Source organism: Solanum verrucosum, unplaced genomic scaffold (genome assembly GCF_900185275.1).
Source record: "Solanum verrucosum unplaced genomic scaffold, falcon-dt-bn FXZP01000151.1, whole genome shotgun sequence".
Classification (NCBI taxonomy): Eukaryota; Viridiplantae; Streptophyta; class Magnoliopsida; order Solanales; family Solanaceae; genus Solanum; species Solanum verrucosum.
Genome location: NW_026020202.1, coordinates 911,938 through 929,660, shown reverse-complemented (window position 1 = coordinate 929,660; position 17,723 = coordinate 911,938). Strand labels below are relative to the sequence as shown.

Here is a 17,723-nt window from a genome sequence, read left to right as displayed (position 1 = left end):
AAGCGATTACTCTTTTCTGAAAACTAGCCCAAAGGCTTTTTGGAAATCGAGGTTTCCTTTCTTGTTTAAATGTGAAAACATTTTAAACCCTTTGGGGATACATAGTCCCGATATAGTTTTGAAGAAATGAACTTCAAGCTATACTCTTTACTCTTTACTCAACTTGAACTTTAAGTCTTAAAACAAAGTTAAAAGCATTTGCAAAAGACTTCTTGAAAAGACTCTATGAACTTCCTAGACTTGGCTCTTAACTATCCTTGAATTTGAATTTATGGATTTTTTATTATGATTATTTGAACGACCCTTGGGGGGGTCAGGGGGTTAGCAACACCCCCAGGCCTTAGCATAAATAAAAGCTCAAAAGAGCTCAAAAATAGTACAAGGAGGGGGACATAAACCTAACCTCTGAGCCTATGGTAGGTCATAAGTCGACCTACCTACTAAGGTTAGTCAACTCATTCCCATACTATAAAGGAAAAACCTAGAACTATGCACCTAAGGAGAGGACTCCTCTCAATACAAAGATTCTAGGAAAACATAAATAAGGGAGACTCTCCCCTTACAAAGGAAAGAATAAATAAAAGAACATATTCAAAAAACTATCCTAAATCAAGGGGGCTTTTTAACTCTTTTTAACCTCTTCCTTCTGAAACTTTGAACTCCCATCTTCTCGAGAATATAGCTACCTCGTGCTGCTTGTGGCAATTGGTTGTAAGTGTAGTAATGTTGGATGATGTCCTTTTTGTGACTTTGCTTGGACAGGAAGTCGGCAGTGCTGTTGGCCTCTCTGTAGATATGATCACATTGGAAAAATTCACATTGGCTAGCAAGGTTTTGTAATTCCTGTACAAATTTTTGAATCCTCCAAGGGGGAGTAGAGGTTTGCAATATCCACCTAGTTAGAAGCTCAGAGTCTACTTCGAGAATAATATTATTGTATCCATGCTGAATGCACCAGTTTAGCCCATAACTGGCAGCTTGAATTTCTGCCTGATTATTGGTCCCTTCACCAAGAGGTATAGCAAATGCATAAATGATCTCTCATTGTTCATCTCGTAGGATGCCTCCCCCTCCTATCTTCCCAGGGTTATGTAGAGCACTACCATCTGTGTTAAGCTTGTATCTGCTAGGATGGGGTGTTTTCCAGGTCACAGAAGTAACCTTAACATCATGTTTGCAACTCTCGATCAGGTCCACTACTTCTATCCACTGTACAGGTCAATAAATGTAAGGAAAAACAATGTTGAACAAGTGGAGAATATCTTTGAGGATCATGTATTTGACCCTGCTGCTGCTGGATATTTTCCCCCGTATTTAACTGAGCATCTGTTCTTCCACAGGTTCCAGCAGATCATGATGGGAAGAGTTGCGATGAGAGTTTTGTGGGTTTCATTCTTTCCTTGGATATTACTCTATCTCAAGAGATGATTACTCAATGAGGACTGTTGGAAAGTAACCCCTATTGGACTCAAAAATAATGTCCAGATATGAGCTGCAAATGGTCCTTGATTGAAGATATGGTCCACTTCATCCCATCTTTTCTGCATGCAACAGAAGCATCTCACTGGCTCCACTCCGAAGGTTGCCAATTTTTCGTTAGTTGGTAGTTTATATCTAACTACTCTCCAAACGAGAAAGGACATCTTGAAGGGGATATTCTTATGCCAAATCTGTAAATTGTTCACTGCGTTACTCTTCCTAAGTCTGCAAATTTTCCATGCTGAAGCACAAGAAAAGTTTCCAGAATCGTTTGGCTTCCAGACTGCACTGTCTTTATCTCCTTGTTGATACTGAAATTTAGTGTTCAAAATGTGAGGGATGAGCAGTGGTGGCACCTGTTGTCGCAACTTTCTTTCATTCCATTCCCCATTGACTAGAAAATGAGCAATAGTAGCATTGTTAAGGCTGGAAATGTTGGTGGTGTACCTAGCAAGAGTACCTACTCCTAACCAATCATCCCACCAAAAAGAGCAGCTCCCAGACTTAATCTTCCATGTGATATGATCCTTCACTTTGTCTTTATTCTTTGTCATATATCTCCACACTAAGTACTGACCAGTGTCCACTTTCTTTGCAACTGGATTGGCTCGCTGGCAGTATTTGGACTTGAGGAATCTTTAGCCCTGAAGTTCCACCATTGTTTATATTGAAGAGAAGTACAAATATCCGTGACTCTTCTGATCCCCACACCTCCTTCATCATATGGCAGGCTCATGGTTTGAAGTGATGCCCAATGGTATTTCCTATGGTCCTGATCTCTTCCCCAGAAAAAATCAGCAATAATAGACTCTATCTATTTAATAGTAGTACTGGGAGGTGAGATAGCAGCCATGGTGTGAATAGGAATGGATTGCAAAGCATGCTTGACTAGTGTGATTTTGCCTCCAAAGCTTAATATCCTTGCCTGCCATCCACAAATCTTCTTGGATACTTTCTCAACAAGTTGTGAATAATAAATAATCCTTTGTCTGCCAATGTATAGAGGACAGCCAAGGTATGTGATTGGGCTGTCCTTCTGTGAAAAACCTGTGACCTCCTGTATGTTGTTGATGATATCTTGGGGAGTGTTTGAGGGGACCATAAAATGGCTCTTCTCTTTGTTGATAAGCTGATCAGAAGTGTGTTCATATTCCTCCAAGGTGGCCATGATGAGTCTCATAGAGTTTGTGTTTGAAGAAGTAAAAATAATCACATCGTCTGCAAAACTTAGATGGTTAATCTTGGGTCCTTTGGACTCCATGTTAAAACCTCTATACATAGGATTCTGCTGGGTAGTGTTAAGCATTCTTGATAAAACCTCCGCACCTAAAATAAATAGGGCCGGAGAAAGAGGATTACCTTGTTTGAGGCCTCTAGTTGAGTGGAAGAAACCATGTCTGTGGCCATTAATAATGATTGAGTACCAATTGTTACTCATGGTTCTCCACACTAGGTCAATGAAGAGCTCCCCAAAACCCAATCTCCTCAGTACCAAACAAGTAAATGACCAAGACACTCTGTCATAAGCTTTGGTCATGTCTAGTTTTATTACTACATTGTCTCCTTCTTTAGGCCTCTTGATGTCATGAGTGATTTCTTGTGCAAGCATGATACTTTCTGTGATGCTCCTCCCTCTCACAAATCCGGATTGATTGTCTGATATGAGCAGAGGAATGATATCAGCTAGTCTCATGCATAGAAGTTTGGAAATGATCTTATTAGAGAAGTTGCTGAGACTAATAGGACTGAGGTCAGAAAAATTGCTAGGCTGTTCCTTTTTGGGAAGCAAAACCAAGCATGCATGTGACATAAACTTGGGCATAATGTGACCACAAAAGAAGTGTTGTACAGCAGCTAACAGATCCTATTTAATGATGTTCGAGCATGCTTGGTAGAATTTGCCACCTATACCATCTGGACCAGGAGCTGAATTTGGGTTTATGGCAAACACCACCTGCTTTAGTTCCTCCAAAGTAGGCATTTCCTGCAGTTTCTGGTTCTGTTTAGGCGTAACTAAAGTAGGTAATTATTGAAGAATTCTTTCATCTATTCTGCGATTGTGACCAGTAAACATTTCCTGGAAGTATGCACAGGCTGCTTGTGCAATCTGCTCATCCCATTGAACCCACACATCATTCCCTGTACAGATTTTATGTATAAAAAGTCTTCTTCTTCGACCCCTCATCAAAGCATGGAAGTATTTGGTGTTGGCATTCCCTTCCTTAAACCATTGGAGTTGTGCCTTTTGTTTAAGAATGGATTCCTCCAACTTCAAATATCTAATATAGTTGACATTCATGAGGTGTAACTGCTGTCTAAGTGCTTCAGTATTATGTGTAAGAAGTTCCTCCTTAGTCTTCTTGATAGTTTCTTCAAATTCTTTCACTTTGGCATAAATATCTCCATATTCATTCTTTGACCAGTTGCTAAGAGTGTATGTCAGCCTCTTCATTTTCTGATGAAGTTGCCACATAGGATTACCTGTGACATCCCTCTCCCAGCACTTTTAAACCGTCTCCATAAAATTAGCATTATCCACCCAACAATGAAGCAACTTGAAATACTTGATGTGGTTTTCATTCTTCCTAACCATTTCCATCAACAGAGGACTGTGGTCAGAGCCAACTGAGGATAAATGTTCAATAGTAGTTTGTGGCATGATCTCTAACCATTTGTCATTGACCATGGACCTGTCCAACCTCTTCCAAACTCTAGCCTGTGCAGTCCTTTGGTTGCACCAAGTGAAAGGTATACCTGTAAAGCCTAGATCAGTTAGGCTACAAGATTCAATCACACTGATGAACTCAAAGATCTTATTCATGTTGTAGGGCATTCCCCCAAGCTTTTCCTCTATATTAGTGATAACATTGAAGTCTCCAATGGTACACCAAGGGATGTCCAAGCTAGCATACTGCAATAGACTGTCCCACAGTGGTCTTCTCATATGTTCCTTACACTTAGCATAAATGAAGGACACCATGAACCCTTCAGTAAGATCAGAATGCTTGAAACCTCCTATGATATGTTGCTCACTATTTTCATGAATATTACCAGTGATCGTATTAGACCAAAAAAGCCAAATTTTTCCATTAGAGTTACTAATAGCATGTTCCATTTGGAGATGAACTCTCACAGTGTTGAGCTGGGAATTGTCTGCAAAGGGCTCAAGTACAACAATTATGTCTAACTGATGCATCTTATTGAGTGTTTGAAGTCTCTCCAGAGATCCTTGGGTATTGATACTCCTAGCATTCCAGCAGATGGCCTTAATCATCAAAAACCTTTTGATTTGGACCTTGTGATGGGTCTGCTAGAAGTAGCTGAGATACTGGTGGTAGCCGGCTGCTTGTTGTTTCTGTTTTGCTTCCTACCTCTGGGGGACAGGCCTTGCTACTCAGTGAGTTCCTGGACCTCTTCTGACCACTCAGTGTTAAAGGTGGAGCCAAAAGCTTCAATTAGAAGATTACTAGTTTCCTCTTCCTCTTCATCATACTCATCTATGGATTGATTGTCAGGATCCAGTTCATCCTCTGAACTCAAAGCTCCATAATCATCTTGTATGGGTCTCCCCTTCTTGACCTTGTTTTCTATCTATTTCTCTAATTGTTGGCCTTTTTCTGTTAAAACTTGTTCCAGTTCACTACCTTTTTCCTGCCTCTTTTTCATAGCATCTCTTTTCTTTTTGCTCAGCTTTCCTCCTGATTTATTGTTGGTTCTGTCTTTCTATTGTTCTGTTTCAGTATTCATCTCTTTCCCTTCCTGAATTGCATGTTGATTAGCTGTCTTTTGCTTTGAGATAGAGGTAGCAGGGGCTCTAGAGTCAATCCTATGGTCATAGGTTTCAACCTCATGCAGAACATGAGTCAATTACCTCCCCTCTTTGGATGCCCCTTCCTGCAAATTAGTGTGTGTCTCTTGTACCCTCCCTTCCATACCTCCAGCAACTTCCTCAGCAACATTAATATCAGTACTATGATGTGGGTTAGGGGATGGGATTACAGAGTCAATACCTGAGGTGTTGTTATTTTTAGAGGTTACAGCCTGTTCTTTTTGCCTTGTTGTATTATTGTGTGGATTTATTAGAGATGGATCCTTATCTGATCCTTGCATTGGATGACTACCTTGACGTGTAGTCTTGTTGCTGTTACCTTCCTTCTCTTTGTCTGTAGCTTGTAATTCCTGCATTTCAAGGTTAATATAGTTATTATGAGTAAGAATTGTAGGATGTATACCCGATGGTTGTGTCTCCTGTTGCTTGCTGTCCTTAGCTCCTTTTTGTTGTGGTGAGACAGGTCTCCATGCAGTCTTGGGATAGGATTGGTCCTGATTTTTGTTTTGCTTCTTTCTTTGGATCTGCCAGTGTTCTTCTTGATCACCTACCTCCTGCCCTTGGTGAACCTGGACCTAGGTAATGTGAGTTTGCTGTTGAGCTTTAGGATGGGTTTTTCCTTGAGGTTGTCTTATAATTTCATCAAGTCTGTAGTCCCCTCTCTGATCAGATTGCTGTGTAGCCTAAGCACTTGTATTATTCTCTGATTTACCATTGTCTTGTACCTGACTTTTATTGCCTCCTTTCTCTTGTTCCCCCTTAGTCTTGCTCTTCTTTTCAGCCTCTATTTCCTTTCTCCTTTGGAACTCCTCATCTCTTCTCTTGATAGTACAAACATTATCCACATGCCCTTGGTGTTTACAGTAATGACAGTAGTCTGGAATACCTTTTTATTGAATTTTTTGCCACCTCCCTCTGTTGGGATCAGAATTCTTGAGTCCCAGCCAGACATGGGGAGGTCTTTCCTTGGTAAGGTCAATTTGAATCTGCACTCTAGCCATGCTGCCTCTAGTTTTTTGGGTGGATGGTGAATCAAGGTATAATACCTTGCCAATAGAGCTCAGAATAGTCGTTAATAGGACCTTATTGTAACAATGCCATGGAAGTTTAGGAAGTGCCACCCATATAAGAACTATAGGGGTTTCTTCTTTAGGTGTGAAATCAGGGGTCCAAGTTTGAATTCTCATTAATTGACCTTCAATATTCATTCTTTGCTTAGTCCAAACCGTAACATAGTCAAACTCATTATCAAGATCGATATACACATGTCTAGAATTAAAATGAGTTATTTTCACCCCTCCAGTTAATTGAGTTTGTAAGGTGAAGCTTTTCCGGATCAGTTCCATTTTGGGCATGGTGTTGGTGAATTTGCCAACTAGAGTGTGTTTACAACTTTCAGCCAATTTGATATTATAATCATCCTCGTCCAGAAGTACAGTAGGTAGTCCTTGTCTTGTGGTGTGTACAGGACTATTCAACACGATAGGAGTTTCATTTTTGGATTGATTATATCGTAAGCGAGCAGCAAAGGATTGCACAATAGTGAAAGGAGCAGGTTCAGGGATAACATCCTGTTTAGAATTCTGAGCTCGACTTTGCTGTTGATTGTTCCCAAGTTTTGTACTACCTTGATTTACATTATTGCTAATCTGTTTATCAACATTCTTACTCTTTTGGAGATTAGGTTCATACCTAGCAAAGTTGTTGGAGATCCTCGGAAAGTTGTTCTGATATTCCATAGTAGCTGTAGTGTTGTCCTGTTGAGTTCGACTAGTCCCTCCATGCTGATTTGCATCCTTATTCTGATTTTTTTCCCTTCTTTGTCTTTGTGTCCTGTTTGCACCTCTTTACCTTCAATTTGGCGACTTTGACCTGTTTGTCCATTCTTTGGCTGCTGATCCAGTCCGGCTTTCTCCAATGTCTTACCCTAGTTTGTGTCCTGCATTACAGAAGGAGTAGCATTAGAAATTATGTTCATTGAGTTACCTCTAATTCCAAAGGAGAAATTCGATGATTGAGCTTTTGCAGCTGAGCTTTCTGTAATGTGGTTCCTCTTGCTCTGAACATTGGTATGTTGTATATTCATTTACTTTTCCTGTATTTGATTTGCTTCTTCATGTATTGTATGTGTCCCTGAGGTATGGATTACACTTAGTTGGTCATTGTTTCTTGCAGCTTGATCAGGGAAGGAATTATTCCTAACAATATCTTGAGCCTTCCTACTCGTTCCTTTGCTCAAATTCATTACAGCTTCGTCCGGTTGGATTGATTGATTGTTGTTGGTTTTTGCTCCTCCCAAATTGCTTGAAATGTCTGAAAGATGTATGTCCAAAGGTGGGGAAAAAATTCCTTTCCCAGTTTTTTCATAACCTCCGCTGACCTGGGTTCGAAGTTCGCCGGATTCTTTCCCGCCAGAGATTCCACCGTCCATTTTTCTTGAAATTTCTGCGAGATGAATCTCATCATGTGGGGAGTAATCCCCAGTGGTTGAAACAGCACGATTTTGACTTGAGGTATCTCGAAATTGAAGGCGCAGCTCTGGCGATTCGTTCGCACTTTTCGCGCAAATCGCCTCACGATTCTCGTCGATTGGGATGGTGGAATCAATTGAGTTTTTACTATGATATAGATCGAGACTAGGGGATTCCATATATCCCATTACTTTTTCACGAATCAAAACAGAATCGCTTGGGGAAATAATATTACGCGTCCCTTCCAACTCTTTAACCGAAATCGTTGTGTTAATCGCGTCTGTGTTTTGCAAATTCGTGGAGTTGTGGGATGAATTAGAGAGAGTGGCTGGGTGGGTTTTGTCGCTCGCATCCAGGCGCTCCGATTGCACTTTATCCGGTGGCCTGGGGAGCTCTGCCGGCGGCTCACGCGCCATTTCGACAGTGCTAGCAGATTTTGGAAAAGTAGTTGTTTTTTTTGCTGTTTTGAGCGCTTTTTTAGAGTGAGAAATTAGAGAGAGAAAATTTTGACAAATGAAGATGCGATAATTTATGGATTCAAGGTTATGATTCATGTTTCTGGATGATTTCTAGATGTTTAAAAGTCATTTAGAGTAGTTAGAATCAATAGGAAGTGTTAATACACTTTAGAAAGGCTTAAACAGACTAAATGACAAAAACTAGGTGAATAACGACGATCCCGGCGCATCCGGGGCGCGTCGCGTCAGGTCCCAACTTTCTGGGGCTCACTTTGGGTGCACTGCAGGTGCGCCTCCCAAACCTCCTGGTGCTATGGGGGCGCAACATGCCTGGTCCTCCCCAGGTGCGTCTGACAAGGTTTTCAACTCATTTTCTGATCCTATATCATTTTAAATCGATTCCTTTTGTCAATAGTTTCATAGATTCAGATACCCAACACATGTACTCTAGAATCTAACTTGAAACAACTCTTAACATTGCTAAAACATCTCAAGAAAACCTGTCAATCACATGTAAGTTCAAGAATGAAAACAATTCAAGAACACAACTCAAAAACATGAAATTTTAACTCTTTTAGTACGAAATTGTTGAATTAAACATGATTGGCGCGTGAGTGATTGGACCCAATGCTATGTGGTCTCACATACCTTGTAGGGATCACCCCCGACGAAATCCACAAGCTAATCTCGACGAATCTTGAACGAATCTTGAACATTCTTCTACTTTCTCCTCTTTTCTCCTTTCTCCAAGCCCTAGCGTGAAATTCACTTTTCTAAAACTGACTAAAATATGAATTTACCCCAATTCAACTCCTAAATCGAATTAATTAAGTTGGGTAAGGAAAGGACCAAACTACCCTTCCAAAATCCGGATTGGACTTTCCTTATCCGAACAATCCAACTTCCGAAGATCATAACTTACTCATATCAACTCGGAATCGTGCAAACTTGGCGGCATTGGAAAGATCATTCCAAGAGACTTCCAACCATATCTGGAAGTACACCTAAATCATCCTGATCTAGGAGTTATATCCGTTTGAAGTTGACCAAAACTCAACTTTTCATAACTTAAACAAATTTCCAGATTTCCATTCTTTCCAAAAATGACTATTTCCAATTATAAGCTTCTTCCTAGTTACATCAAATTGTGAGATGTTACAATTTCCAATTTAGTTCTTTCTAATTTTAGCTTTTTCAGATAACAAGGTGTTACAAAAGTAAACTCATATGAATAGAAAATTACTTTTAAGGCTCCAAACTTTAATACTTTATTAGATCATAAAAAGGACTACTTTATTTATAGCATATCTACATATAATATATTAATATGTGAGTGCACAAAATAGAAATTACTAACATTGCAATCTCCAATAATCGATAATTACTGTGTTGAGCTATTTTTAAATGTACTCTAATATTTGTTTGCATTGTTAATTGATTGCTTACACTTGATCTCACAAACAGGGCTGGAGCAATGGATTGGACACCCTTCGCCGAAAAATTACATGATATATATAGATCAAATATTACTTTTTTTAAATCAAATTTGAGATCAAAGATCGTTTATTCAATCATATATATAAAAAATACATGTCTGTCGGGCCCAACTTTGAAAAGGAAAGTTAGCCCAAATATATCAATACCTTTTTTATTTCTCACCCTATTTTTAACACTTTCCCTAACATTTGTTTCCAAATCCTCTTTCATATTCTTCTCCGCAGCGCCTTCATGATTCTCCTTTGTCTCCTTTAGATCATCAACATTCAACCATGGTGGTGTACCACTACACATCTTCAACAAGTTCAATAGGTATTGCCCCTCCTTATATTCCTCCTCCTTTATGTTTCTAATCACTCATTTATCTTGGTTTAGTATGTTCTGATTTCTAGATCTAACACCGTTGCTAGGTGTGGATCCAAATATGTTGTTCTTGATCTTCCTCTCTATGACAATGGACGATGTGCTTTGGATGTATAGTCCTCAACTTTTGCCGATTTCCTCTTTTGTAAGCAGGTAGCTCTTTATTTCTCGCTGATTTTTAGCACTAGTATTGGCAAAAATTTGAGGTGTACATATAAAATCTTGCGAGACTCACCACATCTTGATTAATGTAACTGTGGTCCATACTGGCTGTTTATGTCTTTTATATTTCTTGTCTTCATTCTCAAACTTGTGATTTGTGCTTTGTCCATGGTTAGAATTCTTCTGCAATCAGCTAGTAGTTGTTCAAACTGCTTGTATTCATGTACCTCCGAATTACGATAGGAACTATTAGCAATGACATCTGCTAGCTAATTTCCTTCCATGTATACATGCAGAACTTTGAAGCTGTTTTGTTCCACAATTTGTCTTGCTTCTACCACTATGTCTAGAATCTCCCATGGTATTTTCCATTCCCTAAGTATCATTTTCATGATTCCTAGTGATCTGTTTCTAGAATAACCTTCCTGAGCTTGTATTTAATATAGTAAATTAGCCCTCTTAGTACTGTTGTCACGTCAAATATTACTTTATATTGATATATTAAGCATTTTGAACACCCTAAACAACAACAACGAGTCGTAGCTCAGTGGAAAACGTGTGTCCAATATGTACACAATACCCAAGTTCGAATCACTGCATCTATGTTTTGTATATTTTGTTTAACGTGGTCGGCTGTAAAATAGTTAATCAAATGAAAAATGAAATACTTTGTTTTATATAGAGTGGGAGTGGTAATAGTGTGAAGAAGTTTGTTTGCCATTGAGGTTCAATTCCCCATGGCCACATTATTTTTCTATGTTGGCTTTATTTTGGACACCCTTCATGAATTTTCTGCCTATGACACCCACTGCTCACCAATATATTTGTGCTAGTCCAGTACTTTTTATCATGAGTTTAGCTTAAGGTTATGAATAATTCACTCCTAACCATTTGCCTTCCTAGAAGGGGGGAGAAGACTCGAAGTACCCAAACTTTTCAACATGGTATTAGAGACGGCGAACATTATAACTATGTTGAAATCTTTCTATCTCCAAAACAAATCAGGCAACATGTGAGAAATGTGCGACTTAAAATCATTATCAAGTAATTAATAAAAAATATGTGCTATTTAATCAGACAAACATAATTTTAAATGACATTGTCACACGCTTCAACATTTTCAAAGAAAACATAAAGTTTTAATTAGGAAGTAAGAATTTAAATTAAACAAATCTCATGAGAAAGTAAATTAAAGATGTGGTCAACATATATACCTAAATCTAGACATGGGCATTCCATAAAAGCCCTTTGTGAACCGACACTATTGGTGGAAAGTGAAAAAATTCAAATGTTAAGTTTTTCTCTAACTTTCACACTATATATATAATCCTTCTCATATCCTTTTATTTTACCAAATCCCCCTTTATCTCTTTCATTTTCTTTCTCTATTAATTTTTTTTCTCCTAATGGCCAACTCTCATGCTAACAATGTCCCCCCTCCTCCTCCTCCCCCTCCCCAATCTCCCTCTCCATCTTCCCTTGCCCCTTCCCCTCCTTGTGTTCGCAAGGAAACTACACCAACTGCTAACACTGAGATCTTATGGGTTTATGGGAGTAGCACCCCCATCCACTCAGTCAATGCTCCTCTTAGAAAGAGGGGAAGCATGTTGAATGTTGGGGAAGGAAGTTTGGGCCAAAAGGCCCAATGTTGAAGCTTTTGTAGCATCAGCAGCTGAAAGTGTCAACATTGGGCCTTTTGGCCCGAACCTCAAATGTTCCTTCCCCAACATTCAACATGTTTCCCCTCTTTCTAGGAGCATTGACTAAGTGGATGAATCTGCTACTCCCATAAACCCCTAAGATCTCAATGTCAGCAGTTGGTGCTGCCTTCTCGCGAACACAATGACAGGAATAGAAAGGGGAAGACGGAGGGGGAGAGTGTGGAGGGGGAGGAGGAGGTGGGGGGACATTCTTAGCATGAGAGTTGATCATTGGAATAGAGCAAAAAAAATAGTGAAAGAAAATTGTAACATCTCACAATTTGAAATAACTAAGAAAAAGCTAATAAATGGAAATAGTTATTTTTGGAAAGAATGAAAATCTAAAAATTTGTTTTTAAGTTAGGAAAAAGTTGAGGTTTGGTCAACTTCAAACGGCCATAACTCCTACATCAGGATTAGTTAGGTGTACTTCCAATCTTTGTTGGAAATCTCTACGAATAATCTTTCCAACACCGCTGAGTTTGCGTGATTCGGAGTTCGTATGACTAAGTTACGCCCTTTGGAAGTTGGGCTGTTGGATTAAGGAAAGTCCAAATCTCGATATGTGAAGGGTAAACTAGTCTTTTCCTTACCTAATTTGCGTAATCGGTTTTTAGGAATTAACTAGGGTAAAACAAGACTTTATTCAGTTTAGAAAAATTAGAATTGACGCTAAAGCTTGGAGAGGAGAAGAAACAAGAGAAAAGAGTAGAGAAATCAAGAAATCACCAAGACCGTTCAAGCTTTGCGAGTGGAATTCGTAGGGGGTGATCCCTACAAGGTATGTGAGATCACATAGTGTTGGGTTAGTTCACCCACATGCCAATCTTGTTTCAATTCGGAGAATTTAAATTGTTTGAATACAAATAAAGTGGGTTCTTGAAGAACATTGTTAAAAATTCATTGAGTTCTTGATGGTTGTATTGTTGAAGTCTCTTGTTGATTTGATTCGTGTTTACAGGTGGATTTTAGAGTTAAATCTGTTGTATGTTGAGGGTACAATTGATCCTAATTGTTTGGGGAAAGAACCATGGAAGTTAGGAGGGTTTAGAGATGAAAATCGGAGAAGAAAAATCGTCAAAAACCTGGGGAAGGGGGTGGGGCGTCACCCCAGCAGCTTCTCTGACGTTTGAGGCCTGGCACCCTGCGTCTCACAGAGCACCAGGGATGCCAGTTCTCCCCATTCTCCCCCTACCTTTTCATACTAGTTCCTAGGTGATGTACCTCTGTTTCCTAGTTGATTCTAATACTCTAAGGTACATCTAAACATCATGAAATCATACATAAACATGAGATCATGAACCTTGAATCCATAATCCATTTTGAGGAAAGTTAAGATCAAAGTCATAGAAGCTAATAGTCAAAGTCTAGAAGTTAAGAACCAAGTCAAAGAAAAGTTTCTTAAAGTTTTCAAGAGTCTTTATCAAACGTTTTTACCTTCTATTTAAGGCTCAAGTTTTAAGTTAAGCAAAGAGTAAACTTGAAGTTTTTTTCTTCAAAAGTATATGGGGACTAAGTATTCCCAAAGAGATTTATCCCATTTAAATAAGAACGGAAACTGGGATTTCCAAAGAGCCTGCGGGTTAGTTTTCAGAAAAAGTAATCGCTTTCTAAATGAAGCAAGAGGGGAAACTTTGATTTTCAAGATATCCTTTGAGCTATGTTTTTTTAGCACTAATCTCAAATCACAGAAGAAGTATGTTTTTTAAACATAAGAGCCAGTATATTTTGGGAGTAGTATTGAGCACCGAATTAGGGACGAGCATGAGTTTAGATGACTCACGTCACCATAGAACCATGTAGCCACCATGGGTAGAAACGGGTCATACTTTTTAGATAAATCCTTTTCGCAATAGGTTAGTAGATCCATTAGGCAGTTCAGGTTATATACCTTTGGCCGGGTATAGGATGCGCTGGCAGCGTGAGGTAGATCGTTGTATCATCACTATAGCTCTTATGTGATGGTTGTCGGTTAGAGATACTCCCACAAAATTCATTGTATTTTTATATACATCAATTTGTTGTATTTTTACATACATTTCAAAGTTATGTTGTATCCTCGTGCATACACAAAGTTGACATCATGTTTTTAAACAACTTTTCTTTATATTGCACTTGTTTAAACTGTTTTATATTGAAATTAGTTCAGTTAAATATTCATGAGTTGAGAAGAACCAAGGTAAGTGTCTTTCAGATTCTTTTTCCAGCGTATGTTGTTTTAGCATTCTAACTCTCATACTCGTACATTCAATGTACTGATGCCAGTTGGCCTACATTTTATTATGAGTAAGACACATGTAACTAGGATCGGCATTCCAGTGCACCGTTGGTCCAGTGAGCAATTCAGAGTCAGTCGGTGAGCCTCCTTGCACTCCGGAGGATCTATTTTCATTTCTTTCTAGTTAGTTCATTAGGATGTTGTGGGGTTTGTCCCAACATCCATCTTAGTTGTTTTAGAGGCTTCATAGATAGTCAGATGTTAGTCCTTTTAGTCTTTTCATTATCATTTCGTATTATTAAGACTTGGGCTGCCACTTTTGGCCAAGTTGAATGTTTAATCTTTAAAACATTCTCAATTATTTAATTATCTAGTTTAGTTAAGTTCATTGATCATTACAGATATGAATATTCTCTTCCACTGAGTTAAGTAAGCCAGGCCAAGGGTTCGCTTGGGGCCAATAATGGTCTTTGAGTGCCGGCCACGTCCAGGGTGTAGGCTCGAGGCGTGACAAACTTGGTATCAGAGCACAAAGTTCAAGAGTCTTAGGGAATCTATGAAGCCGTGTTTGTACAGTCCTAGTTATCGGTGTGAAGCGCACCCCATCTATAATTAGGAGGCTGCAACATTTAGGAACTCCTTCACTTCTTTCATACTCATTTCATGCGTTAGAGTTTTTTTCTAAAAGTTTCCTTCTAATTTGTGTTTGCGCGTATTTTCAAAGAATCACGCCTCCACGAAGAGCAGTCAGAGGTCATCTAGCTATGAGGAGTGTTGAGGAACAAGAGTTACCAAATGTCCTAGAAGTGCAAGCCCAAAAAGAGATCAATCATGTTGATTTCCATGAAGCTATCCGCATGTTAAGTCAAGTTGTGACCTATCATGTTGGACAGAGAGATAATTGACACGAAGTTGTTGATACTTCAAGGATCCGTGAGCTCTTAAGGATGAACCCACCAAGCTTCATAGGTTCAAGTGTCACTGAGGATCTGGAGAACTTCATTAAGGAGCTTAAAAGGGTATTTGATGTGATGCATGTTGTTGAGGCGGAGAGGGTGGAACTAGTTGCGTACCAAATGAAGGGTGTTGCTAGAATCTGGCTCGACCAATGGAAAAAAAATGAGGTTGAGGATGCGCCAGCAGTGAGTTGGGTTGTGTTTGAGAGTTCTCTCATGGGGAATTTCTTTCCTCGTTAGTTGCGAGAGGCAATGATAAAAGATTTTCTCCTCCTTAATCCGGAGTCTATGAGTGTTCATGAGTACAGTCTGAAATTCACACAACTTTCCCGCTATGCTCCAGAGATGGTTGCTGACGTGAGGAGCAGGATAAGTTTATATGTTACTGGGTTGTCTCGTCAATCAAGCAAAGAAGGCAAGGCTTCTATGCTGATAGGGGATATTGACCTAGCAAGATTTTTGATCCATGTACAACAAGTTGAGGAGGATAAGCTGAAGGATAAAGAAGAGTTTAAGAATAAGAGGGCTAAGACATGAGGGAACGAGTTCAAGTAGGAAAAGAATGATGCCAACAGGTCATCCCTCCCACAAAAATAGAAGGGACCTGCTCCACTATCTGCTAGTGCACCTACACCTAAGAACAAAGGTAAGCACATTAGTAATTCCTATAGTTTCAGAGCTAAATCTGCCTATCCTCAAGGCATTATGGTACCAAGGGGTAGGTAGTTATAGGCAGACAGGTTGCTTCAAGTGTGGGTAAGAGGGTCACTTTATGAGGGAGTGTCCTGAGATCATGCAAGGTAATGGTAATAGGGGCAATAAGGCCCAACCTTCTTCAGTTGCTCCACCAGATAGAGTTGCACCTCAAGGAGCTACTTCAGGAACTGGCGGGGAAACAAACCGTTTTTATGCTATCAATAGTCGCCAAGAGCAAGAGGATTCACCAGATGTTGTCACTAGTATGATCCAAGTGTTTGACTTTACTATTTATGCTTTGCTAGACCCAGAAGCGAGTTCATCTTTTGTAACTCCTTATGTTGCTATGAATTTTGATGTTATTCCTAAGCGACTTAGTGAACCGTTCAGTATTTCTATGCCTGTTTGTGACTCTATTCTAGCAGAGAGAGTCTATTGTGATTGTCCCATTTCCGTCAATCACAAGAGTACCATGGCTAATTTAATTGAGTTAGACATGGTAGAATTTGATGTCATTCTTGGTATGGACTAGTTTCATGCCTATTATGCCTTATTTGATTGTAGAACTCAAGTAGTCAAGTTTTAGTTTCCAAATGAGACAGTCTTAGAGTGGAAAAGCAGTTCAGTTGTGCCTAACGGTCGTTTCATTTCATACCTTAAGGCAAGAAAGTTAGTTTCAATGGGTTGTATCTATCACTTAGTCCGATTTAATGACTTATGTGTTGAGGTACCTCCCATTCAGTTAGTTCCTATAGTAAAAGAATTTCAAGAAGTCTTTCATGATGATCTACCCGGAGTCCCTTCTAAGAGAGAAATAGACTTCGGTATAGACATCATTCCACATACTCATCCTATCTCTATTCCTCCATACAGAATGGCACTAGCAGAGTTGAAAGAGTTGAAAGAGCATTTAAAGGATCTTTTAGATAAGGGCTTTATTCGACCAAGTGTCTCACCTTGGGGTGCTCCGACTGAGTAGAAGGAAGTGCTACTACTATAAACCCCTAAGATCTCAGTGTCAGCAGTTGGTGTAGCCTTCTCACGAACACGATGAGAGGAAGGGGCAGGGGAAGAGGGAGAGCGAGATTGGGGGAGGAGGAGGAGGAGGGGGGACATTCTTAGCATGAGAGTTGGTCATTGGAAGAGAGCAAAAAAATAATAGAGAAAGCAAATGAAAGAGAGAAATAGGGATTTGGTGAAATAACAGACTTAGGGAAGGATAATATACAAAGTGTAAAAGGTAGAGAAAAACTTATCATTTGAATTTTTTCACTTCCCACCAATAGTGTTGATTCAAAAAGGGCTTTTATGGAATGACCATGTCTAGTTTTACTAGATGGGGGAAGCCCATGCTAGAGCACGAGCCCAACACACAAATTAAATTATAGTACTAACAAAAGAGTAAACAATTCCACTATAACTTCTCATAAATGATTTTTTACATTCATTCTATAGAAATGAAAATGCCGCTTAAAACATATCCTCTACCATTAAAATTCAATTCAAGAAGCTGATTACAGAAGAATATAATGACAAAAACTGAAAACAAAATATTATTTGGAGTTTGTATTCCTTTAACTCTGAACACATTTGATTTACCCAATATTTCACAGTTCCGTCACCTTCTATAGCTACCCTTACAAATTGCCTCAAAAAAGTTGTAGAAATGAAATACATCACCCCTTTAAGTTGAATCATTAGAGACTTAAAGCAACATGACGATTATGATGTAACGTCCCTGCATCCACACAATAATGAAAAACCTTTTAGAGAATTTTTTTCTGTGAATTTCAATTTTATTATTAAAGCTTTTGAGAAAAAAAGGTCCCAACCTCATGTTTAGACTTTCAGATTAGTGAAGGTTCTTAGTAATTTCCAATGTTGATGGCAGCCA

General features: G+C 39.2%; 1 protein-coding gene across 1 annotated transcript; it reads right to left on the bottom strand.

Moving 5' to 3' along the window:
* Positions 1-3,505: 3,505 nt before the first annotated feature.
* LOC125830095 (uncharacterized) lies at positions 3,506-4,594 on the bottom strand. Its single transcript, XM_049509311.1, has 2 exons — positions 4,070-4,594; positions 3,506-3,982 (listed from the first exon to the last, which is right to left on the bottom strand). Exons 1-2 carry the CDS (start codon positions 4,592-4,594, stop codon positions 3,506-3,508), a joined length of 1,002 nt encoding a protein of 333 aa, XP_049365268.1.
* Positions 4,595-17,723: the final 13,129 nt, after the last annotated feature.

Excerpts from the sequence above, each read along its gene's own strand:
- LOC125830095 (XM_049509311.1), bottom strand. The coding sequence starts at position 4,594 with ATGGAACATGCTATTAGTAACTCTAATGGAAAAATTTGGCTTTTTTGG. Across the intron at positions 3,983-4,069 it reads GTCCTCTGTTGATGGAAATG|TGCTGGGAGAGGGATGTCAC; the intron begins GTTAGGAAGAAT and ends ACGGTTTAAAAG.